Source organism: Atractosteus spatula, chromosome 20 (assembly GCF_055471065.1).
Source record: "Atractosteus spatula isolate fAtrSpa1 chromosome 20, fAtrSpa1.hap1, whole genome shotgun sequence".
Classification (NCBI taxonomy): Eukaryota; Metazoa; Chordata; class Actinopteri; order Semionotiformes; family Lepisosteidae; genus Atractosteus; species Atractosteus spatula.
The window spans coordinates 14,606,765-14,627,295 of NC_142725.1; the positions used below are offsets into that span (position 1 = coordinate 14,606,765).

The 20,531-nt window shown below is 41.6% G+C and overlaps 3 protein-coding genes across 6 annotated transcripts in view; 2 read left to right on the plus strand and 1 right to left on the minus strand.

Annotated features, from left to right (window-relative positions):
* The first annotated feature begins 15 nt into the window (after positions 1-15).
* smim1 (small integral membrane protein 1) lies at positions 16-4,484 on the plus strand. 4 transcript variants are annotated; one of them, XM_088938035.1, is made up of 4 exons: positions 17-287; positions 1,325-1,549; positions 3,052-3,169; positions 3,381-4,484. In XM_088938035.1, the coding sequence occupies exons 3-4, from the start codon at positions 3,069-3,071 to the stop codon at positions 3,505-3,507; spliced, it is 228 nt and encodes a 75-aa protein (XP_088794161.1). In that variant the 5' UTR covers positions 17-287; positions 1,325-1,549; positions 3,052-3,068; the 3' UTR covers positions 3,508-4,484. The 4 variants fall into 4 exon arrangements, with proteins under 4 accessions (XP_088794160.1, XP_088794161.1, XP_088794163.1 ...); XM_088938034.1 differs by lacking the exon at positions 1,325-1,549 and having other exon boundaries at positions 16-287; XM_088938037.1 differs by lacking the exons at positions 17-287; positions 1,325-1,549 and adding an exon at positions 297-702.
* A 4,208-nt stretch (positions 4,485-8,692) lies between these two features.
* On the minus strand, positions 8,693-17,941 carry lrrc47 (leucine rich repeat containing 47). Its single transcript, XM_088938400.1, has 7 exons — positions 17,337-17,941; positions 16,541-17,011; positions 15,446-15,562; positions 13,215-13,330; positions 12,412-12,514; positions 11,491-11,580; positions 8,693-9,754 (listed from the first exon to the last, which is right to left on the minus strand). Exons 1-7 carry the CDS (start codon positions 17,910-17,912, stop codon positions 9,518-9,520), a joined length of 1,710 nt encoding a protein of 569 aa, XP_088794526.1. The 5' UTR covers positions 17,913-17,941; the 3' UTR covers positions 8,693-9,517.
* A 63-nt stretch (positions 17,942-18,004) lies between these two features.
* The window catches only part of cep104 (centrosomal protein 104), a 33,735-nt gene continuing 31,208 nt past the window's right edge, over positions 18,005-20,531 (plus strand). Inside the window, exons 1-2 of the mRNA XM_088938497.1 lie at positions 18,005-18,309; positions 18,769-18,884. The gene's annotated coding sequence lies outside the window, so the exon portion shown is untranslated. The remainder of the gene's footprint in view (positions 18,310-18,768; positions 18,885-20,531) is intronic.

Consider the following 20,531-nt stretch of genomic DNA (forward strand, 5'->3'; position numbering starts at 1 on the left):
CCGTTGGGTATTTGTAGTAATTGCGCAATATTTCGGGTTTGTAGATAATGTTTGGTTTCCTCTACTTAATCAGATTACCTTCAGATTATATTTTCTTGTCGTGAATAACATGACGTTATGACGACATGATTACACTATAAAAAGAAGTTTAGTAGCATTTATTAAAACGTTATTTTTTACAAACAAGCAATTTTTAGAAATAAGCAATACTCGAATTACTATTTTTAAAGAACGTTATTATTATGCCGCACTTGAGATGCGATGGGAATGAATGGCAACAGCAAACGGTAACTGTTTAAGCTCTTTTGGAGTATAGTTGACTGATAAAAACGTAGCTATAAATTACTAAAAAAAATCAAAATAAAATAGTAACTGATTTATAAGAAAGCAGAAATCTCATATAGACGTAGATTATTTAATCCCTTTCCATTTAAAAAAAAATGCTGTGTATCCATACATTCGGAAAGGAATTTCTGTTAATTTGCCTTCTTATGACAGCCTGACAGACCCTGATGTTTTCGGAACATCCTCTTCATTGAAAGACACAAGGAGAGTTTTGCGTCACTGTATATTAAAGTGCTGTTATGAATGTTTGCTGGACAATGGTCTCAGAATAACAAGAGGCACCGGTGGGCCTCGAGTATTTTTTATTTCGTTGCTTTGGAGTGGAGAGAAATCGACGTAAATCTGATGCTGCATTCGGTAGGCTATTTTTAAAATGTATTCAAGGGCCACTTACACTCGTTAAACATCCCTATTCTTAACCGCTCGTGTACAAAAGGTATGACTCCCCAAAATGTATATCGGACATTTGAATTTATATTTAAGAATACATGAACAGTCTCAGAGATCACAGAACACACTGCAGTACATTGCTGTTCAACGCATGAGTATAACTATTTCCATGAGTATAACCGTTTCCAGGTTTTACTGTTAATCTACATTTTCTAAAGATCTCAGACTACTGAGCTTTTTTTCTTCTGAGGAGATTCGTTAATTGCTTTAGTTCACGAGCAGATCGCCTTCACCACATTTTTCACAAGACTCGAGAGGTCAGTGCAAATCATGTCACTATTGTATTTGATTTTCATTCACGATCAATCAAAAGGATATCGAAAGGGGGATTTTTGTGTTTTTGCCCTATTAACGTTGCTTGTTTTTTGTTGTTCGTTTCTGTGTCTGCTTTATTTATTCTCAATTAATGTACTCCAATAATCAAACAAGCAGCAAAAATAGAAATTAATGGAATAAAAAATGGCTTTCCTTGGGAAATAGGGCTCAAGTTATTTATATATATATTGGAATCTCTGTTTTTGATTTATAGCGTTGTGATAAGCAATTGAGCAAAATGATGGGACGTTTCCTGCTTCGACTTCAGCTCTCTATTCAAGAGTTTCTCCTTGGCCAAAGGTCGGATCTAATTATTACCAGAGTCAAAAGTCCCCACACAAGGAGTATATAACTCTAGGTTCTAGTCTCTGCGTGGGAGTAGAAGTAAACGTCGCGAAATCTGACAGTCTTCTTATCTGCAGCTTGGATTCATTTTCAGGTAACATGAGCGAAGAGCAAAACAAACCGTTTTTTAGACTTTTACTAATCCGCTCTTTGGTCATAATTCAAATCGTCCTGATCTACCGCTGCATAGCGGTAATAATGTAGTACCGAAAAATTATTACTTACAGGAACTCAAAATAAATCGATTGTCTAAACTTTCATGTCTTTGCAAACCTTCAAGTACTGAACATGCAGAGCAATTACTTTTATTATTCTGTCATTTGCACCTGTTCTCACTTTTTGAACTGCAAGGTTCTTTTTGTTTCATGTAAATTATTGAAGGCCTTTTATGGGTAAAATGGATAATTGCGCAAGATCATGCAAAATACTCTTAACTCTTAATACTCTTTGTTGTTTTTTTCATATTCAAATTATTCAATTCCTTCAAAAGAATTGTTCAGAGCTGCGCATTAACTAAGCAGCAACATCAGTTTAGTTTAGCGCTCAGTTTGCATGTTAATCGTTTCAAGGCGATTTTGAATTTATGAACTGAACTCGTGACTTGTTTTTTAATATTTGTGGTGCACAAACATTTTAAAATGTAAACTAGAATAAACAGGGCTTAAAACGTGTCTGGTCTCATAACTGAGAATTGGGAACAGTTTTTCGCAATAGAAAGGAAACTTAAAGAGTAAAAAATTACGAATAATCATCTGTGATTTCTTGATTAAAAAAAACATTAATTTCTCAAGATGCTCTGTGGTAAGTCAGTCTTTATGAGATCATAATTGAAGGTACCCTGTATCCCTTCACTTTCAGGAGTGTTACAACAGAAGCTCACAGGCTTGAAACATGAGTCTTTTCAGTGTTTTGCCATGGGAAAGTTATCAGGGAAATAATGTGAAACGAGAGTTTTAATAATGTAATGCTCACATATTAGACAATGAAGTCCGTCAACAGCAGCTGTTACATTCTCCCTAAATTGCATTCCCAGTGTAGTCACGTAGAATGATTAATAGCCAGAAGAACTTGACTGCACAAGTGTTGCCGTAACGAGATCCTTAAAATAAACATTGATCACAGCCATGCTGGTGTTTTTAAACCGACTAACTGGAGTTTTAGTGCCTTATTAGTGCGCCTGGGGTTTCTTTTCTCCCAGCTGCTACTGTTCTTCCTTGCATAAACAGCAATTCAGTAGCATTGGCAAGCACCACATCATGGTACTGTACATTTCCATTTGTACGGACACACTCTTACCGCCTACTTATTTAACTGCTAGCCGACAAGGAAATCGACGAGGCTGCTACTCCCTCGGACTCTCACACTATCGTGAAACACTTCTATACTGAAACATCTGTTTAACAAGTGGTGGTTTATGCAGCTTCGTTTACAGGGAATAAATCATATTTATACAAAAATTACTTTTTTTCAGATTTTCTAAAAGTACAACAACCACGGCAAAGTGACTAAATCCTACAAGTGGAACTCACTGAGCTCCATTTCAGCAGAAAACACGTAAGACAGCGCATATCCAGTAACTGGTTGTTGTCTTTCCAGCTGTGTGCAATAGAGGAATGGAGCCCCAGGATACAGATGTGCGGTACACCAGCTGGAATGAGAGCACCCGGGATGACGTGCGCATGACTGGGTCTTCCTCTGCGTCCGGAGTGTTAGCGTGAGATCATTTAACCATGATTAATACAGCCCTGGCAAAGAGTTTCAATCACGCATGTGTAAAGACAAGGCTCATACTAATAGTAAAGGCTGAAGGTGGTGGTCGAGAAAGCGATGTACATTTTCACAAATGAGTGTGATAAATCTTTAGATAGATAGAATGATCCTAGCGTTTCTGAAACTCAGGTGTATTTTTTTTTTGCTCTGAGCAGGTGCTATGATAGGATGTTCTCCGGAAATCTGGGAATCGCTGTGAAAGTGGCGGCCGTCCTTGTTTTCATGATCGTCATTTACCTCATTGGATACGTTTCCGGATACTACGTCCACAAGTGCAAATAGGAGACATTTAAAGTATGAATGAAGTAAATACTGTCGGAATTTAAAAAAATAATAATCCCATTATTTGTGGATTACAACCAAATGTCAATATCGAATCCCGTATAGTCCTTTAAAACATGTCAAGGAACATAAATGAACACTCTGTACATCTCTGCGTGGAATGTAAATGTATACAAGTTTTTTTTTAAAGTAAACAATCACTGTCTGAATGTGAGAAGTTATTCTTGTATTCTGTGTGTGCTTTCATGCTGGGAAATTTTCAGAGCGTTTTATCCACGGTGAGCTCTACATCCTGGAGAGTGATGGTGTCCTCGGGTTTCCCATCTGACCTCTGAATAACTTAATGGGATCAATTATTTGCTTAATTAGGAAAAGTTCACATGCAATCCAGGCCTGCAGGACAATGGCTGTGTGGTTTGAAATACCTGCTCTATTGGGTTATGTAGCATGTCTGCTTTATGAATATGACTGAAATTGTCATCATCTTCATTCTTTTTAGTATGGACTCATGCCTCTCATACTCAATTTCTACTGTCATTCCAAAGTACAGAAATCAAAATGAGAAACCTGGTTAAGGAAAAGTGCTCCTTGGGTACTGCAAGTTCGTTAAAAAAATGTTGCAAATGAATCAGGCATTTCCTGTTACAGTGTGGAGGCTGATAGTTTTAACCTGGTAACTTTGAAGTTGACCAATCCTGCACACTCGTACTTTCCAATTAAAGCAAAGAAATGGGTGTATCAGCTCTGCGTTTCATTCTGTAGGGAGAATGGGAGGGTTATAGAATCACTGAATCACCCAGAGAAACTAAAAGCTCAGAGTTTTGTATCACATCTGAAAACATTCTAGTTTAGAAGGCACAACCTGTGTAAATATACTATTTGTTTTACTTTGTATTTTACTGATCTCATTCTTTGTATTTTTCTGCTGTTGTGTTTCCATTTTCTTCTGTACAGCCCTCTGGCATAGTTGTAATTTTAAACGGAGCAAATTAAACTTAAATGTTTCATTATCATATGACAAGGTTTTTGTATCCTTTTTTAATGTAATGACATCATAAAACATATTCAATTTTTGTTTTCAAAATACTTTGAGATATTTGTTTAAACAGACCAGTATAACCTTTAAGGGATTGAAATCTGTACTTCAAAGATATTTTTTATAACTAAAAACTGTTCCTTCCAATATTTGATTTTGTAGAGTTACGGTATAAACAGAGATATATAACTTGAACCACAGTTTCATAAAGATGGTCAACTAGTATCTCTCAATGGCAGAAATTTCATTAAATTGTCTACATAAAATCATGAAAAAGATTCCCAGAAGAATGTTAATATTACATTAAGATAGCAAATATCTCAAATGCAGTAGTATTCCGAAATTAACTTATACATTATTCTAAGCAGATCAGGTTAGTGACTCTCTTTGACTATAAAAAGATCTTCCCTTCTTAAGTGTGTGTTTGAAGGCTGCAGATCAGGTAGTTTAAGATACAGTATAATTGATACTGAAAGAAGCAGGTCTGCCCTGGCTTTCTGGTACCTACTGATAAAAGTCTGGCACAAACAATTGCTGCATAGGATAAAGGTTTTGTTTCATTTGACCATGCATTCATGGAACCAAATGAAGAGGGTTTTAGGTATCCAAGTCCGATATATAGGCTATTTACTGTACACAATACAAGAACTAAAGGCTGACATCTTAAGTATCTGAAACATATACTAGTGGAAAATGTTTTCCTTAAAGTCTGATACTGTTACAGACTAGTAGGCCCATGCAGGGCGGTAGCGCTGCTACCTTGTAGGCTGATCGGCTCAGATCTCAGAAGCGGAGCAGGCAATGTGATAGGTTGGAAAATCAGGTTGCCACTGTAAGTGCCATTAGCGGAACTCTAGGTGGAGCCCTTCTCTCAGGATCACAGTTTCCAAACTAATGTCGCAGTTTGAGGACTGTAGACAGTGCCGTCTTCAGATGAGATGGTGAGGAAAGTGCCCGACTTCATTAAAGACTGTCATCTCCCATATATATATACTGTATATACACACGGACAAAAATATTGTCGTGTTCGATAAAACCCTACAACATTACATGGAACGATTACTAGAAATATAGTAAAGTACCTGTATATATTACACCCAATATTAAAATGAATTATTGGTGAACAAGGTTATTTACTTATCGCCGCTGTAAAGTTCTGGCACTATTACAGATAATCGCAACGTACATGTTTTAGCAGTGAAATAAAGGCAGTCTCATGCGATAATAACACTTTCAGAAGCGAAATATATTATTTGTTCAATGGAAGCTATATCATTGATTCCTAAAATGTTCAGTAATTTGCCTCAGAACTGAAAAAAAAACATTCATATATCATAGCGGCATAGCACATTAAGTAAATGTAAGCACATGTAAATTAAGTGTTAGCAGGTCTATATACCTCAAAAATCAATTTAAAAAAAGAAGCGTACAGTATTAATGGAATACATTTTGAATTTAGAAAGTTCAGGTTGTGCTACCCTTCATGGTTACGGCATGTGAAGGCAGTGGAGCACGTGACGTGAGTGCCGTGAATGAATGCCGCGCGAGCGACATGCCTGTCGAAAGACAATTGAAAATGGAAAAAAAAACGACCCCTATTTTTAAAAGCACATACCTGGGAACAAACACATACGTCCGGTTAAACTAGATGTGCTCTGAACAGCGGGAGCCACACAAGTCGTTAATCTCCTGGCTGACTAAACGGAGAGAATACCGCAAAAGACTTGAGTCTGCCAAAACTGTCCCGAAAGCGCTGCGGTCCAGGTGTTCTCAGTGAGGTGAAGGACAGAGCCGCACGTTAGAGCGTGTTTAGTCGCAGGTAGGCTACATGCCTTTCAACCTTTTAATAACATTGCACAATAGCTGAAAATACACCAGTTATTTCTCAAGAGACCGTGTTTTTTGGTTCAATTCCTCTTTAACGGTATAGGGCCAGGATTACGTGAAGCAAGTTCGGTCCAGGATGAATGGTTGCCTAATGGCAACAATTTATTATTCACGAAGCTAATAATAAAAATAAAACATCGAATTGTACAATTAATAAATAAAAAGGGTGCCGTCCGACTCATACTGGAGAGCAAAAGTAACATTTACAGCGCCTGACCACAATTGACCTTCTAAGCCTGTGGGGTGTTTGCAGAGAGCATTCATAGTCAACCGGTTTGAGGAAAGTTGTTGTTGTTTTTTTTTTGTTTGAGCTTAAGAAACGTTGTCATCAGCTGTCAGTCCCCGTCGTAGATGATCTTGATGGCCGTGTCCTGCTCTGTGCCCGGGCCGCCGCTGGTGCTGTGCGTATCGCTTGCCGGAGAAAACAGGCTGGCGTTCACTTTCAAGACCCACTCGGCGATTCTCTGGCTCGTGTAATAGTCCTCCTCCGGCGGGGGGTGCGTTTCTCCATCGCCGTCCACGTCCTCCGCCGGTCGTGCGCGCTGATGTCCGCTTTCAGCCGCAGATCCTGTGGAAAAAGCCCCTTGGCTCTGTGGTGCGTTGGCGCCGGCACCAGGGAGCCCGGTGGTCTTCCCCGGGCTCTCGGGGGCGTTGTGGGCGCAGCCCTGGTCCGGCTTCTGTTTCTTAGCCGATGGATCGAGGGAAGCTGAACGCGGTTTTGCCGATTGCAGCTGGACGCTGGACTTTTTACTGACGCATTCTGTGCTGGTTAAAGCGGCGCTCAGTGGCTTTTCATATTGAAGGCACTTCGCGACTTTCTGGGCAGCGAGACTGGAGTGATCATACACGTGGAGTGATCTCGTTAAGGTCTCATTTCGCCGATTAGCTTGGAGCCGGCCTGACAGATTTTCTCTGTCCGGTTTTGCTTTGGACAGCCGGGTGGCTTCGAGTTTCTCTTTCTCTCCGGGTTCTTCGCGTCCCAGAGAAGGCGGAGAAGGCGACGCGCACATCTTCATCCATACGGACCGACCAGGGGAAATTCTGGACCCCTTGATCGGAGGCAAAAGCATGGTTCCCGTCAGGTCATCGGTGCTGTTGCGCCTGGGGGTGTATTTCTGCAGAGCTGCCACCACCAAAGGGCTGGACCTGGTTATCAGCCCTGCCGTGTTAGTCCGTTTGCCCACCGGGCGAAAGGATGAGGCAGTTTCCGATCGCAAATTGGCGATGGATGGGTTCGATGTACGTGGCCTGCTGGTGCACTTAACATTCATCGCCGACGGCTCTTCACCGGCCCCTTCTCCTGCTTCTATCCATTTTACCTTCCTGTAATTTCCCCTGCTCGTCTCAGACCAAGGCTGCTTCTTGTGTTTTACCCTGTGACCCGTCTTCATGGTCATTTTCCGATTATGTGGTCACCGTGGCCTGAAAGCTTATTTCGTAAGCGCCGGTTTTAAATACGTCGACTTAACTTGGCGCTCAGGCTTTTTATACAGTTACCTGCTCTGTTGACGCCTCCTTTAGTCACTTCTAGCCCAACACAGAAATGTGATCGGTAACAGTACCCGACACGTTTTCTAGGTCCCCTCCGAATTCCCATAGAGTTTCAGGGCGTCACTGATTCGGCTGTACGCACCGTTACCCTGGCGGTGCAGAGCGCCCCGGACTGTAACGTACATCCTGAGGCGTGCTCGGATAATCCCTTCGAGCGCCGCGCCGTTTCAGGGCTCGATCAGGTGAAACGGGGTACAGTGCTCAGCCCTAATCTCCCTTTGTCCTCACGCAACAAAGTCCTACCAATGCAAATGATCGTTTTTAAAGCACGCTTTGCTGTATAAGTTTTTTTTTTTATCAATGACGCAAGCATCTTCTAATTTCTAAACATATTCTTGGACCGTTCCAGTTTTGGAGATAGCGTGTGGAGAACCCATGAGGTACAGTGAAGGTATCCATTGTAAAAGGGATATTACACGTCAAGTGCAAACTGATGCGTCTTACATGCTTTCTCCGTGTGGAATCTCAGGCAGAACGATAATATCGAGTAATTATAGTGACCGGCGTTACTTTGCTTATGATCTTAAGTGCTAAAAACTAAAGGGGCTGAATGTTTTCATGCCCCGTACAAAAGGAAAATAATTTTATCTGACAAACAACACAGACTACAGCTAACAACACAATATGAATCATTAAATTGTCATGCAGAATTCTTCCAGTACTAAGAAGTAAGAAGTGTTGGAAAAAATCACATCAGTTCCAAAAAGATATAGAGCTTTCTTATGGGAATATTTATTTTGGAAAAGAAATTAGTTGTCCCATATAAAAACAAATTATGCAACAATTAAAGCAACATAACATGAAGTGGCCTTCCTTTCTCAGGAGTATTACATGCCTTTACGTCAAAAAGCAGTGTTATAAAATGATGTGGGAAATAACATTAGGGGAATCTACAAAGTTAGTGCATTAATCAATACCAGTTACCTCACTCAATACTGTTTGAGTGTAATATGCACCTGAAAATTTCAAAGATGAAGTGCTTTACAAAATATATATGGGGAGCAAAAAAAGAACAGTGAACAAATTCATTTTAAGATTGTTTAAACCTTCCCCATTTGCCTGGCATTGTTACTTATTGGTAGAATGTGCTGGGTACGACAGCTCTGTTCCTCCTCCTGATAAGTGTTTTTTTCTGTGTTGATCAACTCTGCTATTTATAAAAATAAGCTTCAGAAAAGGCTTCTCAAAGCTATTGAACAGGAGGTGTTTAAGGGAAGCATACGAACTGTGTTCCACACCTAACAAGGTGCCCAGCCATGGTGTTAAAGCTGATACCCTGGTTTCCTTCAGGAAACAGCTGCCTGAGATCCTGGGATTGATAGATAACTAGCAAACAGGCTAGATGGGCCTTCTGGATTCCACTCATTAGTAACTCTTTCCCTTCTTATTTGTTCACTTTTACAGCACAACAATACAGCAAAACAGACGGACTTTCATGTCCATTTACCCAGAACAGCTCTTTCAGAGCCACTACTGCTCAAAAGGATGCAGAGGGAATCGGGGCCGATCCCACAGGACCAGAGGCCTCACTCGGCACTAGCGGATAACAGTCAGGTTTCTCACGTCCACGTTAAGATCCGTTTTAGATGGGTAGACCACTTTCAGGTTTCCATCCGTGTCCGCGATTCGAACCTGCTGTACGATGAGCTCTGGAGAGGCGGTTTCATCGGCGGGGGGCTCCGCGGCCTCCTCCCAGCGTGCTGGACCGTCCTCTCCGTCTGATGTCGCTTCCTCCCGGTGGTCAAAGGTGAACTTGTTCAGCTCTGCCATTTTCTGGCCAAAGAAAGCAAAACAGAGATAGTTAAGGACACATTGTATCTGGCGGCTGGTGAGGTTAGGCTGATCTCTTTCTGAAGTTTATCTAACAAGAACAAAACAAGTCACCAGAGTCATCTGTACAGTTTATTCACCTGAATAAAAACAGTACATCTCACACCAGTCAAGACCTTCCACCTGTGAGTATATGCATAAAAAACAACAACGACACTTTGTTATAAAGTGTGCACAAACCAATCATTTCTCAATACTTGCATATTTTTTAATTAAAAAAAATCTATACTAGCACTTATGAAAAAAAGTATTAGAGCAGTCTTTGCAATGCTGTTTAAATAATCTTTGCAGCACAGTACAGATTTTGCAAGTACTGCATTTCTAGAATACACGTGGCTACAAGCACAAGTCCAAAGTCAGCCTTATTTCATAGTCCTAATCGCCACCCCTCAATTAAAATCTTTATACACAAATACATGCTAATTATGATAAGTCTGGCTTATAAATTTACAGATCTGAAATGTATACTTTACTCAAAGGATACAAAAAACGTTTTCCTTGATTTTTGTTTTCTCTTATTTTCTACCAACATAAATAAGCAGGCTTTTCATCTTAAGAGCTTCTAATAGACATTCAAACACTTGCTTAAACAAAGTAAAATATTCAGGAGGTACCTGAGAACTGTAACCAAGAATGCACAAATTACAACAGGCAGCTTCTTGGAGCTCAGACAGGAGGAGGGCTACTGCTGAGGAAATGCAGGTGCTAGTTCTAACTTTCACGGCACGTTCCAGTGCAGCGAGAGCCCTCACTATCTAACAGCCACCCCTGAACGTGCTCCTTTACCAGAGTGCAGGATTTTCCTTTTATTGTGTTACAACAGAGCACTTGTTTATCTGGGCTTAGATCTGCAATGACCTGTCATCTGCCTGCTGAAAGCTTTACTGAGCTGCATGTTGTTTATTATTCCTGTCAATTTGCAAATGACAACAATTATTTGTCGCGACCCTCACCAGGAGTAAGCTGTAGAAAAATTGAGATGAGATGACTATTTATACGGCAGATGTGCAGAAGACACATCACCTTTACTGAGCAGCGTTTTCAGACAACGCATTTATTTCAGTACCTTTTTCAAGCAGCTCTAGCTGCTTCAGAACACTGCACATGGGTACAGGCACTATACACATGCTATTGAGTGCTTGCATTAGCCTGTCCTACAGGCATTCTGCAATAATATGACAGTTTCAGGTTTTATATGGCACTAAAAGAGCAAGCAGTGGCCAGACTACAATCTGTTGGCAAAAAAACATATCTGAAAAAATGTAACTTATTCTTTTTCTTAAGATCACGTGATGTGCTGAATAAATAGCTCAAGGAGAGAAATCAAGAAAGTTCATTTCTCTCTGAGCAAGAGACGAACTAAAATGCCATCGTTTCATTCAGGTTAATTTCTGGTAATTTCCGATTATCAGATAAGAGATCAAAATGCGATGGCAGAGGAATCCTACTCCGTTGGGCCCCTGAGCAAGGCCCTTAACCCCAGCTGCTCCAGGGGCATCGTATAAATGGCTGACCTGCACTCTGACCCCAAACTACTCTCCCTGTCTGTGTGTCTCAGAGAGCAAGCTGGGGTGTGCAAAAAAAGACAAATTCCTAATACAAGAAATTGTATATGGCCAATAAAGTGATCCTATCTTATGAACACTTTGGTGTTTAACTCCTTAAAATATGTATCTCACCACAATCATAGCATCCATGATATCCTTGCAGATCTGCAGGCTGGTTGAGCTGGTCACTTCTACAAATAGCTCTCTAGTAGACTTTCTCATCTGGGGATGAGGGAAAATATGTCAATGATTTTTTTTGTTATGGCTATTCATGCAGTAAAAAAACACTGAAATGATAAGACCTATAAAAATCAGTTGTCTATGTAATCAAAAATTTAATGGCTATTCTTAACATTGGTGCAAATCAGATATCAATGCAAAATGCAAAACTCTTTCATCCTTAATGGAAATATTAATTTTTCAATTGCTTTTTGGTTACTTGAATGATTCATTGTTCCAACAAGTGACTTATTCACACACTCAGCAGATGGTAAAAATTCCATCTAGCAAACCTGTTGAACCCTCTTGTGCATCGTGAAGACTTTACAATGGCTAGCGTCCATTAGATAATCAGTCTGTCACACAGAAGACAGAACCTCTTCTCCACCTCATAATTTGGCATCCAAGCACCACAACAAGTCTGCTATGACTGGAAAAAAGGGGCACAAGCTGGTTGCAGTACAGAAGGGTGAATATCATGAGTTTGAGCCATCTGCACAGAATGCTGTAGTAAGCAGATCATAGAGTCAGCATTTGCTATCAATATGAGGTCAAAAGAAACAAGATAACTGATAAGATGGGTGGGAATATATCCGGAGAGACACAATAAAATGGGCTACATAAGGTATGAGGAAATGTTTAATCCTGAAACTCTGCACTTTGCACAGTTTTATGGATATATTGAACACATAACATCCTTCCAGAAACCAGTCTTCTACGAGGGCAACACCAGCTTGTTATCAATAGATGCTGTGCTGAACACTGCCACATAACCATATTGAGAGTGCCCAGCAGTGCCCCTGCCCCACTGATCCCACAGGCTGCTGTGGTTACCTTTGTCTTGTCACTGTTGGTAATTGGCGGGAACGAGATGACATGATCGTCTGCATCAACCACACAGGGGTAGTTTTCCTTCCCATCCAGGAGCTGCAGGTACCTGAGACAAGACACAGCAGAGTGCAAACAACACATGAACCAGCTCGCAGAAATATTGAGAAAAGGGCACCACAAAAGCAGAACGCCAGCACAGAAGGTTAAAGACTTCAGACCTGGATTAAGACATCTATGGTTATCATTAGTCTCTTATGCTGCTTACCAGGGAGAATATACTAAATCAGGTCATATAAAAGGAAAGTTTTAAAAATGCTGAACATAAACAGAGTCCACACGTCCATTATCTACCAGTAACCTTGATCCTTAGATCCCAGCAGGCACCAGGTGCAAACAAAGGGAGATGACACTTGAGACCGCATGGCACACGCATGAATGCCTGCAAAATGACAACTGAGCAATGCAGATCGACCTGTACAGCACGTCTGCGGACCCTTCCTGGACAACTGAGCATGGGGAGAAGATGCCAACAGACAGGGCCAGATTCAAAGCCAGCACCCAGGAGCTGTGAAGTGACTGTGCTATCCACTGCGCACAGGAATACATTGTACAGGAAAGACAGCTGCAAACAGAATCATAACTCAGAACCCGCAGTTCTTCACAAAATGCATTGACCAAAGGTGGGGAACTTTTTGGAGGGTCAGCACTGGAGAGACTCCAGGCCGCCGGTGATGAAGTGCTGCAGTCATGCACCTGGTCTGTAATCCGTGATTAGTGGGGTGGGAAGGTCAAACACAGTCACTCACTTGTGGAGCCCAGACACATTCTGACGCCTCTTCTGTTTCCTCTGCTCCTCCGCTTCCAGCTGGAGCTGCCTCACTAAATCCGCTGCCTTCATCTCCTTCCGGCCCAGCGGGACGATCTGCCAGTTAAAACAAGCGTCTGTCACTGGCCCGTCACTGAGGCACAACCCAGTGGGCTTCTGTGAGTAGGCCCCTCTTCGGAAGATTCAAATGTTTTTTTCTCTACATGCAATATTCAGGACTTCTCTAAAGAGGATGAAAATCCTTACAAACTGCGCAGCTACGTTTAAGGGGTTAAATGCAATTGTGCAAAAATTAAATTTAAAGTTCAATGTTATCTTCAACAAGTTAATCTTCTACTTGAGTTAAGACATATCCGGAGTTAATAAATATAATGAGCTGATAGCTATTAGATTTTCTGACGTTTCGTCTATCTTGTCTATCATTTTTAAAATATTCACTTATTTAGGCAATTTAAACTTTTTTTTGCAGTGTCAGGTTTTATGTACTGGATAGTGTGAAATCTAAAAGACTGAAAATACTAGATAACAGCCCACCTCTGATAAATATACAATTAGGATGAATATATACGCACCGTTTTCCAGTAGAGCCTAGATCACTGTCACAATGACCAATAATTCTTTAGACAGTTAATTGAAAAACCCAATTTGAATACACGTGTTGTTAATGGTAGCCCCCTATTATTATCAAATTATTATTAACTTACAAATACTATTGTTGTTAACAAATAAAAAATGAATTTTTAGGTCATAACAAAATAATGATTATGTGCTAAACACCCTGATCCAAGCCTCCAGACATCCTCTCGGAGATCCTTCAGTGTAAAGATCGCTACGTGTCAATTGCATAGAGTGATGTGCTGTGCCTCCAGCATGTATAACTCTATACCTGTCTTGTGCAATGTAACCGTACACAGAAACAATAACCCCCCTGCTCAAGTGGAGAAACATTCAGCCTTCATTTATTATTAAGACTGGCAGTAATGTGAGGGCTGCATGCACCTAATTAAACCTGGGCTTCAGAAACTGGATTCTGCACAAAAGAAGAATCTGGCATCGCTCCATCCCTTACTAACTCCCCATCTTCTGCACTTTGAGTGACTGTTGTTTAAAATGCAGACCCACTTCAACTACAAAACTGCAACTGGATTCCAGGAGCTTCCTTGGACAATAAAACACTAACCAAAAGAATTCAAGACAGACATGAAGAATGAGCTGCACAATGTCATTAGCGGCAGACTAATACCAGAAGTTTAACAGGGGCTCCGTGAATTTAACATTTGCGAATTTGCTTATTTGCGATTCGGTCTGGCCGTCTTATATGGAAGAATGAAACCAAGCTGAAGGTTATCCGCAGCTTTCAAATCAGCTACAAAACAGACCAGGATCGTGAGATGAACCCAGCTAGTGCCTGAGCCTTGTTTTTATATTGTAGCAAACGCTCCCGGTTGGCAGCCTCCAATGACAGGCTGGAGATGACTCTACAAGTTTTATTGCAGTGGGGTGTGCTCATCACGCAGGCAGAAAGACTGTGCACGCTGGATGCAGAGGAGGAATTTTAACGGATTGCTATAAATTTGTGATTACTGTTGTTTCTTTTAGTTGGTCAATGTTTTTTAACTAAAAGTCAACGCACAAGTATTTTAATTATCACATATTACATACTGAAATACTGCAAAACATTATGCAATAGTATAGGGGTGGACTTGGGTATATGTGATTTTGGCTGTTTGCAACAGTTCTCTGCACCGAGCACTCACAAAAGTTGAGAAGTAGAATATATATATTAAAAAAAACACAGAATGAATGGGCTCTGTTGTGGCTTCATTTATTGTGAGACGAGCTCAAACTGGAGCACTGACCAGAAAATCCCAGTAATAATTCTTAAATCCAAGGCTTCACAAATCTATTTGCATATTTCATCTTCTGTCATTTTTCTGCAACAGAAATTCAAAAACCCAAAATACCTCATGAGAACCAGAAAACCTTTTTTTACAAAAACGTAGTTTGAAAAAAAACTACTTTACCCCACTTCCCTTCACCAAAAACCAATTTAATTATTGAAGAAACTAAAGAAATAAAAATAGGCTGTGCTCATAATAGCAGAACTGCTACACTGAAGGAAATTTAAAATGAATGCAGGATATGTTAACGGCACAGGTTCATGCATCCCAGGGGTGAACAGGAGATTGGGGTGTTTAAGGAACACATTACCTTTAGTGTTTTGGGTGGCCTTGCATCATACAGTAGAGGCCCTTTGACGAGCTGAAGGTCATGAGTCGCTATAGTGGCAGCTGTTCTCTTCTCGCAGATCTCATCGTGGAGCTTGATCTAAATTCACAACCACAGGGAGCTCCATCGGTCAAACAACTGCATAACGCATTTTCTGGCAGTGCTATAATGGTGGAGGGTTAGAATATAGCCCGTGCTAACACTGGAGCTCCTGAAAGCCGTATATGGCCAAAGTCACAAACTAAACAGAACATATTTTAGTTCTTCAAATTTACAATCGGAAAAGCTTTGCTATTCAGTAACACCAGTGTGCCACCTAGTGGTTCACTTTGGAAAAAAGCTTTCAAGCGGTGCAGCTGCCCGCACCTTTATGAAATGCAGTACATTTTCGTGTACATTTACAATATGATCATATTTCATTGTCGGATTTCTCAGAAATTTGTTTTGCCTCCAAGCAGCTATGTTTTACCTACACAGAGACTTTCAAATCACATACAAACATTCATTTATTAAAAATAAATATTGCACTACTTAAAAGACATCAACTCCTCCATCGTCTTTATGCACCACTCCTGCAGGAATCCACACTGTTTACCCCAGCCTGCAAGTTTCATTCCCCCCACAGTTGCCCTGAGCCCCCATCAGATTTCAGAAGCTAAGCCGGGCCGTGTTTGGTCTGAGTTAGGGGGCCTTGAAGGAAACCGGTTTCCTACTGGTAGGTGGCATCTGTGAATTAGTGGGTGAGACTCTTCCCTCTGCATCACAGTTTCCCCCACAAATATCCCAGCAGGGTGACCCTGGACTCGGTAGGAGGAGCCATGCTTCAGATCAGACATTAAACTACTTGGCCATTGAAAATCCCAGGGCTGTTCGGAAGGGTAGGGCCATGTACTAGACATGCGGCTCTGTGAACGAGCAGCTCTGTTTTGGCGAGAAGAACTGCCTTCAAAGGCTGACCCTACAGCGTGCCCGTTCTGTGTTTCTGTGCAGACACCGCAGTCTGCTTGGGTTTGGCTCAGATGACTCTCCTGCCGGCTCTGCTGCCTTACCTGAAACAAACCCCAAGAGTTTCGTTACCTGCGCTGTGAGAAACCGTTTCAGGGCATTCCCGGGCTTCAGGTTCATCCCCTTCACCACACAGCACACGATGTAGGGCCGCACGTCTTTAACTGCTGGGGTGGCCTTTACCGTGAGTGCAGCTGGGCCCTCGGACACGTGCAGGATCCTGACCACCAGCCGATTCAGATCCTCCTCCTCCTCTTCCTCCTCCGTCTCTTTTTTGCTCTTCTGTCGCCTGTCAGCTTTCTTCTTCCTCTCTCTCTCTCTCCCTGCCTCCTTTTCCCCAGCCTCCTGGGGTTTGCCCTTTCCTCTCCCTCTCCCACCAGCTCGAAGGTAGTCCAGAACGGACTTGGTCTGACAGCCATTCACCATCTTCTCCAGACGCTTATCCTTCAGGCTGTTGCCGCGAAAGTTGATCTCCTTCAGCCTGGAGCAGTCGGCCAGCTCGGCGGGGATGTCAGTCAGCCTGTTGTTAGACAGATCCAAATTCTGCAGGACACAGACAGAATAAAAAGATCAGCCTGGACTATTCCACTGGGTAAATTTCAGGGGATCAGAGCAAAAACCTACAGCAGGTATTTGATATGACAACTGACAATTTGAGATGACCATCATTGCCACCTGAAAGACCTCTGTCACCTCTTACCCACTTCCAACTTTTTAAATGATAGGCCAAAGGGATTTACTGCCAACATAATAGCGACGCTGAGAAAAATCCCGAACACATGCCGTATTGTTGTGAATTTGATACAATTTAACTTAGCTCATTTTCTCCTCTTAAGCACGTGTACTGCTGAGGCTTATTGATACAAACCTTGAGAGCGGTCAGACAACGGATTTCTCCGCTCAGCTCCTCGATCGCGTTTTCCGAGGCTATGATTGTGCTGAGCAACTCCAGCTCATCCGAATATAAGTCGTCAGGGAACTTGGTGATCTCATTTTTTGAGATGTTGATGGAAGACAGCTTTGTGCACCTGCTGAGCCCGCCGGGCAAGGTTTGGATCTTATTGCAACTGATGTTCAGAGTGGTGAGCTCGCCGAGCTGCGAGACTTCATCGGGTAAGGAAACCAGCTCGTTCACGGAGACGTCCAAGACTTTCAAAAACTTGAGACTGCCTACGCCTTTGGGGATGTCGGACAGTTTGTTCCGGCAGAGTATCAGACTCTGGAGATGGAGGAGATTTTCAATTCCCTGATGCAATGCCCGGAGACTCGGACACTGGCTGATTTCAAGGTAATTCAGTAGTGTTAATTCGTATATTTTGGGATTCAGCCCCCCAGCTTGCTGAATTTTCTTATCGATGTTGGCTCCCTGCAGGACGAGCTCTCGTCTCTTCTCTTTCTCAGCCTTTTCAATCTCTGCCCACCGGTTTACACTCTCTCCCTCCATGCTGCTGAGCTGAACTCCGGAGACAGAAAAGAAGGAACCCACACCCGGAAGTAGAATGAAATCTGCTTCCGGGTTGTTACTCAGGAAGTCACAGGATGTCACCTAGTTGTTGTCAAACGGTGGTTATGGAGATGAAGCTAGAGAAATGGGTGGAAGTAAAAACTACAAAAAATAAATTCTAAATATTAGTATATTAGTTTGTGATGCTTCAGCACCACTGTTATGGTTACTAAAACCAGACCAAAGTTTTATGTCAATCAGTTTAAGTAGAATTGATTAGTTTAATTGAATGCCAGCACTGTTTTTCGATGTCTGTTTTGAAAGCTGTTTCGATTTAAATCTAAATTAATTTGACTTTATAACGTCACATATAGACGGACAGCGAAACAACATTTGGGTAGGTCAGAGAACATTTTGTTATTAGAGGAAAGTTTTTTTGACAAACTTTGCTACGTTCTTCTGCAGCTACGTTCTGTAGTTCTTTCTGTCTGATTTAATCGTTTTTATACAGAGACGTTCAATTCATTTTTTATTTCTTAATCAGAAACAGTCGTCAATTTAAACAATAACTACAACAAGCGCGACAAAGCAGTTTTACCTACATCTGTGCACATTGCAGGGTGAAAAGGATCGTTATAGAAAAACATCTTTAATATTCAGCCTATGGTGTGCAATAACCTTAGGTTTCCAGAATTCCTTTTGTTTGTATTCAAAGGATTTATGCAAAACGGGTTGTTTTTCTAAAAGTGTTCGAAACGGTGTAGCTTTAAACAACTGGAAATATCAACAACTTTATGTAGGTCGCATCTTCAGTGGCACGAGCGATTCACGTATTTTAATTCATTTTTATTTCTAGGAAATGCTTGTAAATCTCGCCTTCTTGAAGGGATTTAACTGACCCCGGTACAGCAGGCAAGGACTACAATTTGATTTTGCCGTGCGTTTTTAATGACGCTGAAGCTGTGCCTAGAGGTGAGTTTTTCACGAAAGTCCTACAGCAAGGTTCGCTTTCTAGCGAATTTCTCACATCTCTGTTAGAATCCCTGATTCTGCATAAGATTGACAACTCATGTGGTATCCCGCTTTACGCTAAAGAAGGCATAACTAAGTATCCAGCTCCCTCCAGAGGTTATTTTCTATACAAATCAAATATATTTAGGGCTTCGATCCACTTAAGACTACTGAAATTGAGATGATTCAGCAAGGCATATATAAACCTTGAAATTGGTGGTTCAAAAATTACGAGGGTCTCTCTCGAAAATAGTAGGGGTGTTACCCTGTTGTCCTGGCCAAATGTCCTCCAGGCCTTTACCAATCATGACCTCCTAATAATCCCCATCTGTGAATTGGCTTCATCACTCTGCTCTCCTCCCTACTGAGAGCTGATGTGTGGTGAAAGTACTGGTGCACTATGGCTGCTGTCGCATCATCCAGGTGGGGCTGCACACTGGTGGTGGTGGAGGGGATCCCCATTACCTGTAAAGTGCTTTGAGTGGAGTGTCTAGAAAAGCACTATATAAGAGTAAGGAATTATTATATTAAAGTAAGGGTCTTTAAAATCCAGGAAAAGCATATGTGCAACAAATGTATTAAAGGTTGGAGAGGTTAGGTGGTGCAATGGCTAAGGAGTAGGGTTTGTCACTGAGTGGTCCTGGTTCAAGGCCCAGACTTTACTGTTACCTTATGGTATAACCCCTGAACAAGTAACTGCACATCCTTGTACTCTGTCATTATGATCTGACAAGAACCTTGTTGGTATACAAGTATTACACTGCAGTAAAGGGCAAGTGAAGTTGTTCATTTTTTGCAAATGAATTTTTATTTTTCAAACTCATTTGACTGCATCACTGTATCCCATGACCCTTTTTTGCAGTCTGATGCTATTGTACAGTCCCTCTGCGATTATTGATCATCTGTTGGTCCCCTCCCCTCATCTGGGAAAGACTGAGCAAATCATTTCTTTTTAGTCTAGGCACAGATTATACTTTACTCTCCCTGAAGGTCTTTCCATTACATATCTCGGAATACCCATTCATCTGTAGATATTATGACAGTGTTCATTATGAACACTGTGGTGCCTGTGTCCTTAATTTTCTGAGTCACAAAACGTGCTGCTTCCTCTTAGCTGGCCAGACATATGACGGCACCATACAGCTCATTTGTCTAGCATCCCTCCCTGTATTTTCTCAAACTACCACGCAGATTGCTGAATCCTACAGACTCATTAAGATTTCGTAAACATTGACTCCTAGAGACACTTCAGCATCTTCTCTTGTACATGGAGCAGCCAAACGAAGCCAGTTGTGGTCTGTCCAGTGACTGCAGCACCCCTCAGTACAGCATTCGTCCCAAGCCACCACACAAATTGATGATCCCCGCAGTCTGGTAACCAGCCAAGTTGCCTAATATTGGGAGTCTGTTGCTCACAGTCTTGGCTTATCCTATTTGGTGAGCAGCATTCTTCTATAAACATCGATGCCCCCATTACAGCAGCTGTTACTCATGCAACACATCTTGATTCTGAGTACAGATACCCATCTGCTCCTGGATCACCATGTCTTGTTTTCCTACCAGCAGAGTGCCCTCACAGGTACTGTGGGTCTCTGGCACTTTTCCTTG